The 16,265-nt window shown below is 50.8% G+C and overlaps 1 protein-coding gene across 6 annotated transcripts in view; it reads left to right on the forward strand.

Annotated features, from left to right (window-relative positions):
* CAMSAP3 (calmodulin regulated spectrin associated protein family member 3) overlaps window positions 1–16,265 on the forward strand; it is a 45,093-nt gene that overhangs the window by 20,650 nt on the left and 8,178 nt on the right. For 2 of the 6 annotated variants that reach the window (XM_053376269.1, XM_053376273.1), the window contains 10 exons: window positions 4,942–5,076; window positions 6,807–6,905; window positions 7,549–7,581; window positions 8,591–8,638; window positions 10,369–10,507; window positions 10,662–10,801; window positions 11,347–11,440; window positions 12,960–13,011; window positions 14,895–14,968; window positions 16,076–16,148. In XM_053376269.1, coding sequence (XP_053232244.1) covers window positions 4,942–5,076; window positions 6,807–6,905; window positions 7,549–7,581; window positions 8,591–8,638; window positions 10,369–10,507; window positions 10,662–10,801; window positions 11,347–11,440; window positions 12,960–13,011; window positions 14,895–14,968; window positions 16,076–16,148 — 887 coding nt within the window. Of the gene's footprint in view, window positions 1–4,941; window positions 5,077–6,806; window positions 6,906–7,548; window positions 7,582–8,049; window positions 8,178–8,590; window positions 8,639–10,368; window positions 10,508–10,661; window positions 10,802–11,346; window positions 11,441–12,959; window positions 13,012–14,894; window positions 14,969–16,075; window positions 16,149–16,265 lie in introns of those variants that run through there. The other 4 variants (XM_053376270.1, XM_053376271.1, XM_053376275.1 and 1 more) reach the window with 4 other exon arrangements.

Raw genomic sequence — 16,265 nt, forward strand, 5'->3', positions numbered from 1 at the left:
CTTGGGAAGCTGAAGCCTCCTGTTGCTCCCTTCGAAACCCCCTTGGTTTCTAAAGTGCTGATATTATCAAGGAGAAAAGATGGGCCACAGCACTCTAAAGGTTAGATGGCCAGCATTAGGAACATCTGCCTCATTCCAGATGAGGCCGCTGGTCCCTCCAGCTGAGTGTTGTTTACACTGACTGGTAGCAGCACTCCAAAGGTTCTTCCTTCCCTGGAGACTCCCAAGGATTGAACCAGGGACCCACTGCTGGCAAAGGAAGTTATTTACTGTTGGTCTAAGGCCTGGCATGCACAAACATCTGTACACGTGTGGGAAGGAAGGTCCTCTGTACAAGCGGCTAGTCCTTTTTCACTTGTACACAAGCACATGGGAATTCAGGTTTCCTTTAACTTGGGTTGGACCTTAGTGGTTTGTAGTATAGCAAATCCTAAGAAGGAGGGAGAACAGGATAATATCCTAGAATGAAGGGTGCTTTCTTTTTCTTTCTTTTTGTTCTGGTTTACTGTTGCAGGGGCGAAACAGGGGCCTGGCTTTGTGTGTCCCCTTTTAGAAGCACCTATAACTAGCCGGCTCGGAGTGAGTGTGAGGTTGAGCAATAGTAAGTGAACTTGGGGGAACTTATCTGCAATAGCTGACAACTCCACATCCTATCTCCCTTTCCAGTTTATCTATTTTCAGGAAGGGCTGTTGTGAGGAGGGGATGTGGTTGGGAAACACTGCGGGTGTCTCCCTCTCCCCTCTGCAAGAAAACAGATGGGAAAAAGAGAGCCGTGAAGGGTGGGAACCGTACACTTATTTAGGTGTGAAAGGCAAGAAGTGTGTGAGAAGAGAGAGGGGGGTTCAGAAGGAGGCTGAGGTTGGAGTCTGTCTGTCCCTCACACCGAAGCCCACCCTACTGTATATGAGGGTTTTTAAAAATGAAAATTGTTGAGGTGTTGATATGAGAATTCCAAATGGATACACTGGCAACAAAGGAGGTGAAAAAAGAAAGAAAACTCAGTTAAAAGACTAGGATACCAAGGAAAGAGTGGAAGGGAAGTAAAGGTAAATATATATAGGATTTGAACAGCTTGGAGGAGTGTGTGTGTGTGTGTGTGTGTGTGTATGACACTATTATTAGTACATGTTTTTCTTTTCTATTGTGCATGAATGTAACAGAGTATGTATGTGTTGATGGCGAAAACAGAAAAGCAAATAAAAAATATTTTTTGGGGGTGGGGGGAGTTTGCTTTTGCGGTGGAGCAGAGGAAGACCTGGAATATGGGGGAAGCAACACAAAGCAAGCGCTAGGAAGGATGTACAAATTGTTAAAGCCCAGAAAGGGGGCTTGGGGATTTCTGCTTTCTGCTCCCTGGGCCCAGCAATTATCATTCTTCCGCCTGGTGCTTGTGTAATGGGAGGGGGAGGCGGGGGGGGGGGGAATCCCCGCTGCTGGTGCGGCTCTGCTGGCAGGTGCCCGGCGGGATTGCTCTGCGCTGAGCGGGTATCTCTGATTGCTATTAATTTTGCTCTGGTGATTCTGTCAAAGCCGGGAGGAGAGGCAAGAGCGCCAGCTAGCTGGAGGGAGGGGTGTCCTCTATCTCCCTTGCTCCCAGCTGAGTGCTGGGGAAATGGTGCCCATGGAAGCAATTGAAAAGGGAAGGTTTAATTTTGCCCAGGGTTGAGGGTGAGGAGAATGATGGAGACTCTTGATTTTGATCCGGGCATTTGGAGCCCCTCCCAAGGAAAGTGTAGGTTGCGCGCCACATGGGACAAGATGTTTAGAGAGCACACAGCTAGGCTGCCGCCACACCCTGAACTCCAAGAGTATGGGAGAGGAAAGCAGCGGATTAGTTGCTCTGTGGAGGGAGCTGGTGGTGGCAGCCATGTTGGCTTTCTGCCAGCAATGATATTGGAAAGCAGACATCAGAGCCAGAGCCGAGCAGTGTGGCTATTATCCGACTCCCCTGGCCTCGTCTGACACGGCCTCAGTGTATTTATCCCACAAAGGCCTTATTGAGGCCCAAGCAGCTAGAGGGAGCGTGGCTGTTTTGGGCCTTGTCTTTGAAGGAGGGGAAGAAGAAACCAGGGGAACAGGGTTTTTTAGCCAGAGGTCCCCCATCCTGAGGTATGCTAGGTGTGGCCCCAGCTCTGAAGGGAAATGAGAGGCTTGTTCTCAGGCTTCTCCCTTCAGGCTTGGCACATCCCTTATTCTGCATTATTCTCTCTCTGTCTCCCAAGTACGAGCGCCCCATTAACACCCAAGCTTGATTCACTGTCGAGTCAACAGCTTTTTCCTCTGCTTCAGTTCCCGCTCTGCTGGTGCAGAAAATCAGGCTGCCAGGAAGGGCTGGGTGTGGTGTACCTAGAGGCCTGCATCTGGCCTGCTTGCTGCCTTTTGCTTGCAAGGACCCAGTTGCTGTTGGGCACTCAGTGAACTTACATTTTGATACTCCTGCTCTTCTTCCTTTGAACCTACCTCCTCACAAAAAAACCCCATTCCTGGATCAGGTTAAAGCTGTAGTCATTTGAATAACCAAACAGACTTGCGGTGTTTGTGTGACTACATAGCCCATTCTTAAAACGTTTGCCATGGTAGCAGTAAGTTTTATTTGATGACAAAACTTGGGTCCTAGGATCTGCATTAAAGATGGGTGGGAGCTTTCATTGCATTTTACAGTTGTGGGCTGACTTTCCATAACTTGTTCAGGCAGGGGTTTCAGTAAAAACTTTGTGCAGGGTGCACCAGTTTGGCCAGAACTGAGTAGCAAAGTTTGTCCCTTTTTGAATGCTGATCCCATACCTGCATGTAGAGAATGAGCATGTCAGGGAGAAGAGTTCAGTTTAGTCCAGGAGCAGAGAACCTTTAGCCCTCCAAGTGATGTTGGTCTCCAACTCCCATCAGACCCAACTAGGATGGCCAGTGGTCAGGGATAATGGGAGTTGTAGTCCAGCAACATCTCTGGAAGGCCACACATTGGCTACCTTTGGTCTAGTTTCATTAGTTCAACATTTTATTTTCATGGTGAAAAGGCTTCAGACTTGCAATTCCTTCCATGCAGCCTGAAGAGGTACAATCCAGAGAAACCTTCATCACTTGAATTTAGCTGATTGTATAAACTGTCCATCCTCATATTGTTGTGAGGCAAGCCTTGAGCAGTATTCAGTTGTCCTGTTGGCACAAGGATTTCCACTTGGGCAACTGGGCTTCTACCACTACCACCTTTGCCTTGCATGTGCCATGCACCCTCCCTAAATCTACTCCAGAGGGTTGGAGAAACCCCTGGAACAGCTTTGCAGGGGGAGGAGAGGGGAAGAACATTCCGTTGCACAAGCAAAAATCCCCGTGCTGATGGAACATTCACTTTATGCTGCATTGGATATTCCCCTCCCCCCTTGACTCAGCAGAGACTTCACTTTTTTCCATTTCTTGTTAGCAGATCACTGCTGGCAGAAAATCTTCTAGTGCTGCTTCTGCCATGGGGGTGAGGTTGTAGGAGGGAGAGTTCCCTGTCACATTTTCTGTTCAGGAGCTTAACAGACAAAAGTACCATTATTCAGGGCCTGGGACCTTCCTTCATATTTCCATAGGAAGTGGCTCAAGTTTATCCCACCTGCTTAAACCTCTTGGCTAGAAGGATTTCAGCTTTGCTTGGAGAGACCACAGGCAATTTTGGGTCTTCAGTCTAATGTTCTATCTGCTGCTTCTCTCCCCATGTCTGTACATCACAACTGTGACCTTTGTCAACCACTGCAAGTCCACTGTGGACTGCAAATGGGTCCTATCAAGAAAGATGCTGTCTTCCATCTCCCCCTGCCACTTTAGAATATCAGAAGGCAGCTGGCATTGTTGCTAGGGTCTTCGCAGAGATAATTGGCTTGTAGGCTATCCTATTAGACCTGCCCAGAAGCAGAAGAGGCTGTTGCTCCTGGACCCATAGTTCCTGGGCTTGGGGCACTGAGCGATCTTGCATGCAGAATTTGGAGGGAAACATGGGGGCAGGCAGACTGCATGCATGATGACGATGCTGGTAATAAAGCCCAATATCTGCACCTAGCACATGTTCCCTTTGCCCCCAGGCTGCTCTCATCCAGGTTCTCCTTAACAGCATTAAAAGCTTAAGGCAACTAATCTGCTCTCCTGTGGTGTAAGACTGGGACTGAGCTTGCTCAGTCGGGCACAGCAAGGGGGATTCTCGTGTTACCATGATCTGGCCCAAGACTCCAGTCCTTGTAGTGGGGTGGGAGAGCTGAAAAGAATGCCAATATATTTCACATCTGGCAACCAATGCACCCTTTTGGCTTCAGATAGTACATGGGTAGAGGAGGCTAAAAAGCCCAGGACACAAATTTGCACAGCCCTCCAGCAACTATTGTGGCTCATTTACCAGAAGTAATGTATTTAGCATTAACTCTGAAAGTGTATACTAGATTCTGACCAAACTAAGCCCCCTAGAGCAAAAAATATACACCAGGAAGCTTAGTTTGGTCAGAATCGAGTATGCACTTCCAGAGTAAATACATTTATGTGCTGCCAGCCTGCATCTGGTGGTAACTCCATTCAGTCATTCCTGCTTATTCACCCCAGCCAAGACGCTGTCCTTCTAGCATGCCCCTGGCACTCTGTGTGCTTTATTACACTGGAGAAAGCAGCTTATGCCATGAAGGGCTAGCCTGTTGCCCTGTGACAGGAGAGCAGAACATAGTTGGTCTGTGTCTCTGAACTTTAGGAAGCAGGGAGAAAAGTAAGCTGAACTTGGTAATTCATCCTGAGGACTGCTAGAGCTTGCTTGCACCTGTCTCAGCAACAATGGGAAGATAGTTCTCCCTTTTCCTGTGTAATCTCACACCTAGGGTTGGCCCCAACTATGTGCCTGGCTCCATTTGTGGGGTAAGGATACCCTCATGGCTGAACACAGGTTGCCTAACTTGTCTCTCTCTTTCTTGCCACACGTACAGGGTGCGCACCTGGCATTGATTGACTCACTGATGACAGCGTTTGCGTTGGAAGCCACCAGCTCACTGAGTGTTACGCCAGGCACTGATCTGGCAGCCATCTCCTGGGACCAGAAACTTCTGCACTGGATAGACATGGTACCTTATTTATTTACCAATCAATCAATCAATCAATCAATCCAATCAATCAACCAACCAATCAGCTATTCTTGATATTTGTGCTTCCTCCAGATTACTTAGGTGGGCATAGAGGGAGTTAATGTCCCACTTTATTCACACAGCAAGTTTGTTTGATTCTCTAGGAACCTTTACTCCTCTAGAGGTCAATGAACTACAACTCCCATCAGCCCCTGCAAGGATAGCCAGTGGCCAGTGATGGTTGTAGTTTAGCAATATCTGGAGGGCCAGAGGTTCTCCACATCTGCACTAGTCCATGCCCAGCTGCACCATCCAACCTCTGACATGGAAAATGTGAGATTGGAGTAAAATGGTTGGGATGGATTACTTACGATTTGTGAGCCCTTTGGGGACATAGATTTATGCTACTAAAAATTGCTATAAAATCACACCTGGAGCCCAAAGGATAGGGGCAGGTTAATAAACATAGTTTTTTTCATTGGTTTTGAATATGACCTCATAGAAACTTGGGATAAAATATTAAATAAAAGGGGCAGTTCCTTGATTCTGTTCCGGCCTGTTTCATTCTATCACTAATTTGCTGCTGTTGTGAAGGGGCGCTGGGCTTACTTTGCGTACATTTAAGCTCAAGTGGAGTTGTATTTCATTGCCATTTCCTCTCCAACAAAAGTTTTTTTTACACCCACATGCCAATGGGGGATTAACTTCATGCATCTGATAAAGGGATCTCTAATCCATGAAAGTTTATCCCCGTAACACATTTGTCATCTTTAATAAGGTGTCACAAGTCATTTATCTCTCTTTTTGGCCGGGACTCAGGAAGGCAGTCATGTTTTTGGAGACACATATAACATGACCTGTTTGGGAAGGAGAGGAGAATAGCAGAGGAGGGACCTTCAGCATCTTAAAGTGGTCTGTGGGTGGGATGTGCAGGGATTGGTAAGGCGTGTGTGCCTCTTTTCAACACGTTTTTTAAAAAAAAAATATTTTCTTTAAATTAGTTTGACTGCTGAAAAAAATCAATGAAAATACAGTCATACCTTGGTTTTGGAACAGCTTACCGTTTTCCCCCGTGTATTGGATGAGGTTTTTTGACACAAAACTCATGTAAAAAAACTGGGGTCGTCCAATACACGGATAGTGGCATGGGGGGGGGGTGCCGCTCCACGCGGGGAGGGGTCTGGAGGCGCTGGCTGGTGGCATGCAGCTTCCTCCGATGCTGCTGTGTGTGGGAGGCACTCCCTGGATCGTTGCCTGCGCACACGTCCTCTGGCCAATTGGCTGGCTGGCTGGAGCACAATTTCCCTCAATGCTGCTGTGCGAGGGAAACACTCCCTAGATCACGGGAAATGATCTAGGGAGTGTTTCCTGCCCACAGCTGCATGGGGAGGGGATGGCTCAACAACTTTGGGCCATCTCCCCTCATTTTCTTAAAACTGAGTTCCCCCAAATGGGGGGCATCTAATAGACAGAAAAGTATGGTAGTTCTCAAATGCTGCAAACCCAGAAATGACTCTTCTGGTTTGCAAACTATTTTTGGAAGCCAAACATCCAACGGGGTTTCCGATTGGCTGCAGGAAGACAATCAGAAGCCACGCTTGGGTTTTTGAATGTTTTGGAAGTTGAACGGACTTCTGGAACGGATTCTGTTTGACTTCCAGGGTACGACTGTATTTATAAAAAGCAAAACAAAAGACAACAACGGCATGCTCCTTGCTTCCTCCCTCCAGATCATCCACAAGATACAGCAAAGCAGCGAGCAGGAATGTACTCAGCGGGCTGCTCTGGGGACAGACGGCCAGACCCAGGCCTCCAACAGCGGTCCCAAGGTGCGTTTGCCTGGCTCGTGCAGCTTCCTTCTGAATGGAGCAGGGAGGGAGTCTGGACTTGTGGCGTAGCTGGAGTGGGAGGGAGGGAGGCCATTTGTGGGCCCTGCCCCAGTAGCTAAAGCGTGGCGACAGAAGGGTGGCTTTATCCATGCCGGCTTTGTTCTGTGTACGAGCCACACCCTTTCCCTCCCGCTCTTTCCTTCGAAGATAGAATTTGCTTCCTCCCTTCTGACTGACTCCCTGCCCCCCAAATCTAGCTCATGTTTGGGAAGTCCCTGCACCCCAAGGATTCCCTACCTCCCCCCCTTGTAAATCTGCTGCTTCGCCCTCCTCCTGTGAGGTGGCCTCTGTCTGCTTTGTCCTTGCTTTGTGGGCAACCAGAGATCCTTGACTTCTCCCCCAAATCCATTCTGTGGGGCTGGCTCACTGGCTCTGTTGGCCAGAACGGTCAGACCATATTGAGGGGGGCGGAGGCGGGTTGCCTGCCTGAGAAGCTGTCCCGCTCATGTTCCCGATGGGCCCAACGACAAGGCCTCATCCCAGCCCAAGCTGCCCCTCCGGCTTTCTGTGCTGCGAGTGCGATACCGTCACGGTGTGTTATGTGACAGAGCTGTCTTTTTCTGCATCTTTTCCTCTGCTTCAGTGTCCCACAAGGTGGTACTGGAAACTGGTTCCTGTAAGTGGGTGGCTTTACTTATTATCTCCCTGCTGCTTTTGGCTCCTGCGCTGCATGCCAGGGGGACCCAGAGCAAAGGATGCTGGGGATTTAGGACCTTGGAGCAGAGATACCTGAGTGTGTGTGTGTGTTTCAGTGAGGGAAAGGCTGCGGGGACGACATTGCCCTGCTCCCTGTGGGATGGGCACCTGCCTGAACTTTGGGGAGACTTTGAGGGCAGAGGGAACCCTGTCCCGGGAGGAGGAGGAGGAGGAGGCGTGTTCCCACATGAGACACCAGCTGCTGGGATGCTGGTATATCCCAGCATCCTTTGTTCTCATCTCCCTTCCCTCCGCAACCCACTCCTGCTTTGCTCTCTCTTAGCTCCGTGTGTTGGGGCACATGAGGGTTGGGTTCTGGCGGTGGCGGTGGGTGCTTAACGGATCTCTTCTTCCTGCCCTGAATAACGCAACCTCCTTGGGGTTACAGGTGCCCTGGGGTCTAACGGACAGGCAAGAGGGACTGCCTCAGAGATCAACCGAGAAGCCCCGGTTTTCATTTGTGCAGAGGGGTTAAGAGACAGCCAGAGCAGGGCAGCTCATGCCTGGAGCTGCCAAGTAGGAACAGCATGCTAGTTACATGACATTCCTTTATTCCCCCCTTCTGTGTTGCCTTCTGTCCCCCCCCCCCTCCAACCCGCCATTTGCTTGCTGCCCAGCTGTACTCAGTGCAGCCCAGAGTGCGGACTAGTCCGAACTTAGGCCTGGATGCTACATTGCGTTTAGTGTTCAGGAGTGTGGGGTGCTCCGGAAGGGAGAGGGGGCTCTCTCGGGAGCCCCAGGTGCATGCTGGGGAGGCTTTAATCACCCCAGGCAGAAAGCTAGGCCTTGGCTAGGCCTTTCCTGCAACCCCCTACCCCTACCCTGTTCCCCAGCCTTGCAAGGCAGCAGCAGCAGCCCTTTCCTCCTCTCTCCTCCCTCCTTGCGGGTGCATTGATCAGGCTCTCTCTTTTCTTTGCTATTGCATCCAGCATGCCATCGCTTTTTGTTTGAAGGAGTCGGGGAATAAGCCTCCTGTGGTAATGTATCCGTCGGCGCGTGCCTCCCACCGCCCGCCTGCACCACCTTGCCATCCACCCGGGTTGCTGTTTTGTAGGACTTTGGGCCGTTCCTGCTGCAATGGGCCTGGGCCGCCTTTCTCCCCTGCCCCACAAGCTGCCAACTTGCCTGGGGCTTGGAGAGGCGAGCTTCCCTCTCCGCTGTGGACATTTTCCAGGGTCCTCCTCCCTCCACGTTCAGAGCAACCAACAGCCGCCTCCAATGCCCACAAGAGACCTGCCATTTGCCCTCAGTTCTTGGGAGTTCGCCTCATCTCATTGCTCACCCTCCAAACACAATCAGCCCCTCGCCTTTCCAGAGCCTGCAGAAATCCGGGGTTGCATTTCTTGTTTTTGTTAGACACTCTGGTTTTTGTTCTATTTTAGGACGTTTAGTGTGGGGGCGTCCACCGACTTTTCTCTCTAGAGCTGTAAGGTGTCAGGAAGGGAAAGATGTGGGTGCAGCCATCAGCACAAACCCTCTCATTACCACCACTGCCCACCAAAACTCCTGCTGTGTTGAGAGTTGACCTGTTTTGGCCTCTGGGGCCAGGTGACCACCTCCTCCCTTGGTTCCTTTTGGGTCTCTCCTGGGCTGGCAGGTGGTGAGTGGGGGGGGGGAAGGCTTGCTCCATTAATTCCTGGCTTCGGCAGTGGTGGAGGAAGGGGTAGAGCACCTGTCAAGCTGGTCTCCAGAGCTTGCTGTCTACGGCCAACTGTTCCCCGCCGCCAGGGACATGGCCCTTTCCCTCTGAAACCTCCCTCCAGCTCATTGCAGCAGGAATGGAGGTGCCCCATTTGCCCCTCTCTTTTTTTTCTCCCCACCCTTTTTTATTTTTTGCTGGCCTGCTGGGTGTCTGTGCCTGTTTGTCTGTCTGTGCACCCCCTGCCCCCTCCCTTTGCCCTGTGCAATGTCTGCGCACGGCCTGCCCTGCTCTGTGTGTGTCTCTGGTGTGGGGGCTGCCTTTTGTTGTCTTGTCTGCTGTGTCCTGGGGTGAGGACAAGCATGTTTCCTTGGAGTGGGAAATGCAGTTATTTAGCAGGACTGACTTGCTGGCTCCTCTGTCTTCTCTCCTACCCAGGGCAGACCCCCGACCCCCCCATTTAGCACCCCTCACAGCCATTGTGGCGCTGCAGCCCACTGGGCCTAGCACTAGGCCAGAACCTCCCCTTGGAACATTTGTGTGGTGGGGAGAGTGAGGGGAGCTGGCAGCTGGTCTTGGGGGTCACTCAGAGCTGCTACAGAAGGGAGAGTGTCTCCTTTTCTCCTCCTATGCTGGCTGCTTCCTCCTCACTTCCCTCCTGCTTTTCTCCTCCTTGGCTGACACAGAGGGACTTGTGCCTTCGAGGGACTCGCTTGCACCCCCCCCCCCGCTTTATATCCTTTGCCTCCCTCCCAGCATGCACTTTGCTCTTGGTATTGGGGCAGGGTGGGGGAGGTGTCATATTTTGTGCACACATATTCTTGGGGTGGGAAAGAGGGTGTTAATCTTGGCTGGTTCTTCACCCCCTGGGTATTCCCAGGAAGAATTTCATGAGGGCTTCTGCATGGTGGTGAAGTTGAGGGTGGGATGGAGGAGCTTAGAGTGTGAGGCCCTGGACCAAGAGGAGGCAGGGGGTGCATTCTTCAGGCTTTTTCAAGGGTCCCTCATGTGGGGACCGGCTCCTTCCGTCGCTGTGTTGACTTCCTCCTGCGTTTCTGCCCTGCACAGATCCGCTATCGGAAGGACAAGGCGCTGCCCAAGCAGACTCCCTGCTTCCCTGCCATCACTGGCATGAAGGACCTGGCCAGCGGGGGCGCCATTGCTGCCACCATCCATTACTACTGCCCCCAGATTGTGCGCCTCGAGGGTAAGTCGGTGCTCTGGGTCCTGGGTGGAGGGATGGGACGGCTGCTCAGAGCTTGCAGCCATTGTGTGCGCATCGCTTCCACTCGCACATGTGCTTGTGCACACGCATGCACCCCGCACGCTGATGGCTATTGTGTGCTTCCCTTGCCCGGTAGACGTGTGCCTGAAGGAGACCATGTCGGTGGCAGACAGCCTGTACAACCTGCAGCTGATCCAGGGCTTCTCTGCGGACTATTTGGGTGGCTCCTGCTTCCTCTCCTTGGAGGACCTGCTGTACATGCCGCCTATGCTGAGGGTGAGTGCTGGGACTGGGCAGGAGGTGGGGCAGTCCTCCAGCCCCTCTGTACCTCTAGAGATAAAAACATGGCTGCCCTGGCTACAGTAAGGGAAGCCCTCAGAGCTTCAGGGCCAAGGAGCTGCTTGGAAGGAGCCCTGGCATGGCAGAAGGAAGCCTTGCTCCGTGCCCCGTGTGGCTGCTCATGTGGAGCAAGTGGGGATTAGTGTTTGGTCTGAGCGTCCAGCCTGCCTTGGCCCTAATGAGCCTTGGCTGGGGCCTCCGGCTGCACTAATTGGAGGCTGATCGTGCAAGAACAATGAGGCCCTTCTGCAGTGGGTGGCAGGGCAGTGCTGGGGGCGGGGAATGCGGTGGGTCAGAAGAGAGACGTTGTAGGCACCAGGAAGAGTTCTTCTCAGGAGTGCTACCTGCAGATGGAGATGGTGGAGCAGAGACTAGGTCCTCTCCTCCCCCTTGTTTTCTGGACCCAACTCTGGCTAAGTGAGGGGAATGAAGGCTGCTTCCTCCAGAGACTATTTGGCTAACTCATTGCCCTTCATCCCCAGATAAACGTCGGGGTGTTCCTGGCAGAGTTGTTCCTGTGCTTTGAGGTGCTTAAGCCTGACTTTGTGCACCCAAAGGAGCTGCCTGGACTTCAAGGTAAGAAGGTGGCAGGTGTGCTTGTATGTCTGTGGCACCCAGGAAGCTGCCCAGGTTCACGGGCTCGCACTGCTTTGGCTTGCTCCTTGTTGTGTGTAAACTGGCTGCTAGTGCCTCTCTGGGGTTTCAGGTCCAGAGCCTTTCCCCCTGACCTACCTGAAGATGCCAAGGATGCTGGAGTCTAAGGTATGGTTCCCCTCACCCTCCATACCTTAGTGGTAGCAGTTAGCTTGAGGAGCAACTAACCCAGGATAGGAATGAGGCAGTCCATTCCCAGCCTGCAGAGCTGTGCTGTTTTGGGTATGTAGTATTGCAAGATATTTGTCGGTACATTCATTATGGGCAGACTCTTATATTTTGTATACTATGTGCTGATAATTTCCATTGTGCTGAGCAGGCAGAAAAACCCAAACTACCTCCCCCCCCCGAATAACTTAACACCTACCCCCATTTAATAATTGTAGCATATATGGCAAAAAAAAATTGTTTGTATACATGTGAACACAAGAATTATGATTTTTGAAGTATATGGAATGCTGGTGGGATAATTAGAGTAGAGGAGGGAGCACAGTCGACATGGGGAGAGAAAGGAAGAAGCGCAGAACATCTTAATTGCAGCTGTATCTAATTGTTTCTGAAGACATTATTACTAGTTGCATGCTTTCCAGACATTTTGCAAATCTGGGGCCCACGCACCTGCTTTTTCTTAATTTTGAGAATGAAAAGCTTCTCTTAAAGCCTTAGGAAATTTGTCTTCCACAAGTTATCTGTTACAGTTCGTACAATGTTTTGAACTAGATAATTGGCAATCAGGTCCTCCCTTCCTTTTAAGGGGGAGATGGAAAGAGGGTATAGCATATGCCTCCCATATTACGTGGTATAAACCAAAGGTGACTGGTATTTTTGTTTCACACCTTGTAGTCACTTTGATCTGATTAATTGAACAAACATATTCTGTCTGTGGAGCGTCAATGGATCCTGTTGCAGGATTTAGATTGTGCTTGCCTTGGCTTTATCTTCACCAGCGTTCACGGCTTTTCCAAATACTTGTTAAAACCTTGGCCCTTCCTGGAAAGTTTGCATTTTGATGTTGCGAACGCTTTTCTGGTCTTGCTGCAAGAAAAGATACCTTTAATCCCCATTGTGCATTCTGTACATCAGGTGGTAAATTGCATGCCTGAAAAATAAGGAAAAGTAAAGGCTGTGCTATAAAGCCTGTCTGTGCACACAGGTATTTGATAGCAGCCTATCACTGTCACACTTCCCCCGCCGCCCTAAATCAGTTGTCCCACTGAGTAAGTGGAGCAGAGGCATGGGCTGCTGGGAGCTGGCATGCTCCAGCCTTGGAACAATGGCCTCCTGTGTGAGCCGAGATGGGAGCAGGTTCCTCTCCTGCCCTTTGGTACACGTGGTTGGCATTCCCACCCTTTCCTGACCTTCTAGTGACTTAATCCTCAGCGTGAGCTCTCTGCTCCCTTCTCCTCTCAGCTTGTTCAGTAAAGTGGCTGTTCTCTTCCAGATTCCCCTGGGCTGAATGACTCCCTGACGCCCAACAGTGGGAACAACAGCAGGTAAGGGAGCCTCTGCTACTCTCACCACCGCCACTTGGAGCCTGAAACCAGGCCTGCCCTCTCTTGCCCATGCTGGGAGTCAGATTTGGATGCTGTGCTTTGCAAGGAAGGTGTCTGTGGGCTGCTCTTTCTCTCTGGTGCCTCATTCCAGAGCTAGGATTTTGTTAATGGATGATGATGTGGGAGCATGAGAAATTGCCTTATGCTGAACCAGACCCCATTGACCCACCTCTATCAATGTTGTCTACACCAGGGTTTCCCAAACTTGGGTCTCCAGCCGTTTTCAGACTATAACTCCCATCATCCCTAGCTATCAGAATCTGGTCAGGAATGATGGGAGCTGTAGTTTCAGACAGGGAGCCTCTCCCAGCCCTACCTAGAGATGCCAGGGATTGTCTTCTCCAGGGCACCAGTTCCCTACCTTTTCACCCACCAAGAGGACGGTCCCTGCATTCTGCCATGTCAGCTCCAGTTCCAGCTTATAAAACGAAGCTGCTTTAGCCTGAGTGTGTTGCTATCACTAGCTTCCCTGTCTGGCAGCGTGGCTAGCCAGTCTCCCGTGTATGAATCAAAGCTGTTGGGAAGCCTTAGACTGGAGTCATGTCCAGACTGCTACCTGCAAGTCCACAAGCCATGATGTTGCTGACAGATGACTCCAGGCAAGGAGCCAGTGGCTCTCAAAATGTTGCTGGACTCCAACCAGCAACAACCAATGTGGCTGCTGGTCAGGAATGATGGGAGTTGTACGCTGCTGGTGGCTTAACTGAGCCTTTCCCAGTAGTGCTCAAAAACCGTGAATCCCTTTAGGAATAGTTAACTATTGTCTCTTCAAAGGGGCAATGTTGCTGTTGCAGCTGGCAGAGGTCTGGGAGAGTCCTTGAGGTCCTTCACGATTTCAGTGCTGTTGACATAAGAGTCCTTGCTTTCCTTAAAAAAACCCTCCACTCAGCAACTTGCTCTTCAGATGTGTTAGTACTGTACTCCGAAGTGCCACAGCTTGACTTTCCCCCTCTCTGCTTGCCTAGGGGGCCTCTCCACATATTAATATTAGACAGTCTTTGGGGAAACGTGATCTGGAAGGAGTTATTCCTGTAATCAGGGTGGGGAGAGCTCCTTATGTTTTTTGTGGTGGCTCAGTGCCTCCTTATGTTTCAGGAGGCTTGGGCCTTCCTTTGCTCTGGGGAGAAAACTGTGTCCCTGGCACTGTCAGTGTGTGGGTCGGGTGCTCCCTTCCCCTGATCAGCTGTAGCAGCTGATCAGGGGAGTCTTCGTGGTTTACCTGGATTGAGTTGCACTGGTGGAGTAAAGGGGAAAGCACTTTTGGCCAGAGCAGCTGCTCTCCCTTTGCTCCAGGCCAGCAGAAATTGTAGTTCTTCTTGCAGGGCAGGTGGGTGGGTGGGGGTGTGACTGGGCAAGCTTCTGATCTTTAAGGTAGGCACAGCTTTCCTCCCATGTGCAAGTTATGGGAATGCCTTTAGGCAGCAAATTAAAGGAACTTGTTCCTGCAAGTCTGTTCACTTCATTTGCCAAACGAATGAGCGGAATCAACACTTAGCAGAGTGCCTACATGTTCCACGTATAATGTAATGCAGTGATTCTAGTGTTGTGCAAATTCCTTCTTGGGTTTCTAGCACCCCTCCCCTTTAAAAAAAACAAACGCAACAACCCACACCAAACTAGTCCTATTTCCTCAAAGGACTAGCTTTCAGCACCCAGTTTCCCTCTGCTGACTTCGCTTGTGTGAGTGCAGTCTGTGTTGGTGCTGCCAGAGGATTGTGGCTGGAGGCCTAACCAGTGTGCAGCAGCATCTGCTTCTCTCTGTGTGACAACAAGTTTTGTAGCAATGTTCTTAATCTGATCTCATCTCTTATCCCCCCCAGTAGCTCCCCAGTTTTCAGCTTCCGCCACCCACTGCTGCCTGGAGGGCAGGCACAGTCTCCGCTCTGTGGTTCTTTAGGTAAGGTGCTGCTGCTTTGTCTAGTCTCTCCCACCCCCCACCAATACAAACCACATACAAGCTGTGGGGGAAGAAAAGGAGTCTTTCAGTTCTGTTGGGGGTAAAAGGTTAAGCAAAACACATGTAAGTCTCTTGGAGGTCCTTCTTAAGGCGTCATGATCATGACTGTCGGCATCCCCAAGGGATTGTTTCTGTGGTTTCCCAAGCTCTTGGTCCTGGATAGCTGTTCAGCTTCACCCAGCAGCTGCTGCACATTTCTCAAGAGCAACAGAACCATAGTATGCCTGCCTTAGATGGCACAATTTTAAGATGCTTTGGTAAAGGCGCAGTATGCTAGATTCATTGCATGAGTAAGGGTGAGCTCTGTTGAACCTCTTGTAAGGCAATAAGGGCTGCAACCCTGTGCAACCAGAGAGGGGAAAGCTCTGCCCTTCTGGGTGCTTTGAATCTCCTAACTTCCATCCGGCCCAGCTGGCATAGCCCAAGGCCAAGGACGATGGGAGTTGTAGTCCAGTTATGTCTGGAGGGCTGCAGGTTCCTCCTTCCTGGTTTACACCTGGAACTTTGCTTGTGAATAGGCATGCACAAAATTGTACTGTGTAAACTGTCCTATCATGGGAAAAGATTATTCTGAGAAGGCAGGTTTTAATCTACATCTCACCTCAAGAGATGGCCCTAGACAGCCTGAGATATATCTGACGTCATCGGAGTTTGTGCTGATGACGTCGTGCCCTCATGGGCCTTTGGTGTCCTTTCAAACACATGCTTTGTGAAGGATCCTTGTCAAAGTAGAGCGGCTCTCCTTTTGTGTGCTTGCTTCTCCTTATTTTGACATGGAGGATACTGTCCCCCAAGGACAGCCGGGGCCAACTTGGAACCCTCCAGATGTTTTGGGTTGTCACTCCCATCAGCCAGAGCAAGCATGGACAATGGTCAGGGAGGGATGGGAGCTGGAGTCTGAAACATCTGGCATGCTGCTTGGATTCCTCCCACCCCTTGAGTTGAGGGCCTTGACTCCTGCCACCAAGTCTCTAGGACAACCCCGCTGTATCTTCTTGTTCCTCGGCTCTCTTGTTTCTCTGATTTGGGTCCTTTTTGTGTCCTTAGGCTCCCTGCATCACTCCACATCCATGTCCCATGTTGAGGGTTTTGGTAAACCATGGAGCAAGAAGCAGCTCAGGTGAGGAGCATGGGGGGTGGATTTCATATGGCCAGAGGAGGGGACAATTTCCCAGACCTCTGCTTATCCACCGACTTGGGATACAGAGTTGTGAGAAGCAGTACCAGCAGGTTGTGA

This window comes from Podarcis raffonei, chromosome 2 (genome assembly GCF_027172205.1).
Source record: "Podarcis raffonei isolate rPodRaf1 chromosome 2, rPodRaf1.pri, whole genome shotgun sequence".
Classification (NCBI taxonomy): Eukaryota; Metazoa; Chordata; class Lepidosauria; order Squamata; family Lacertidae; genus Podarcis; species Podarcis raffonei.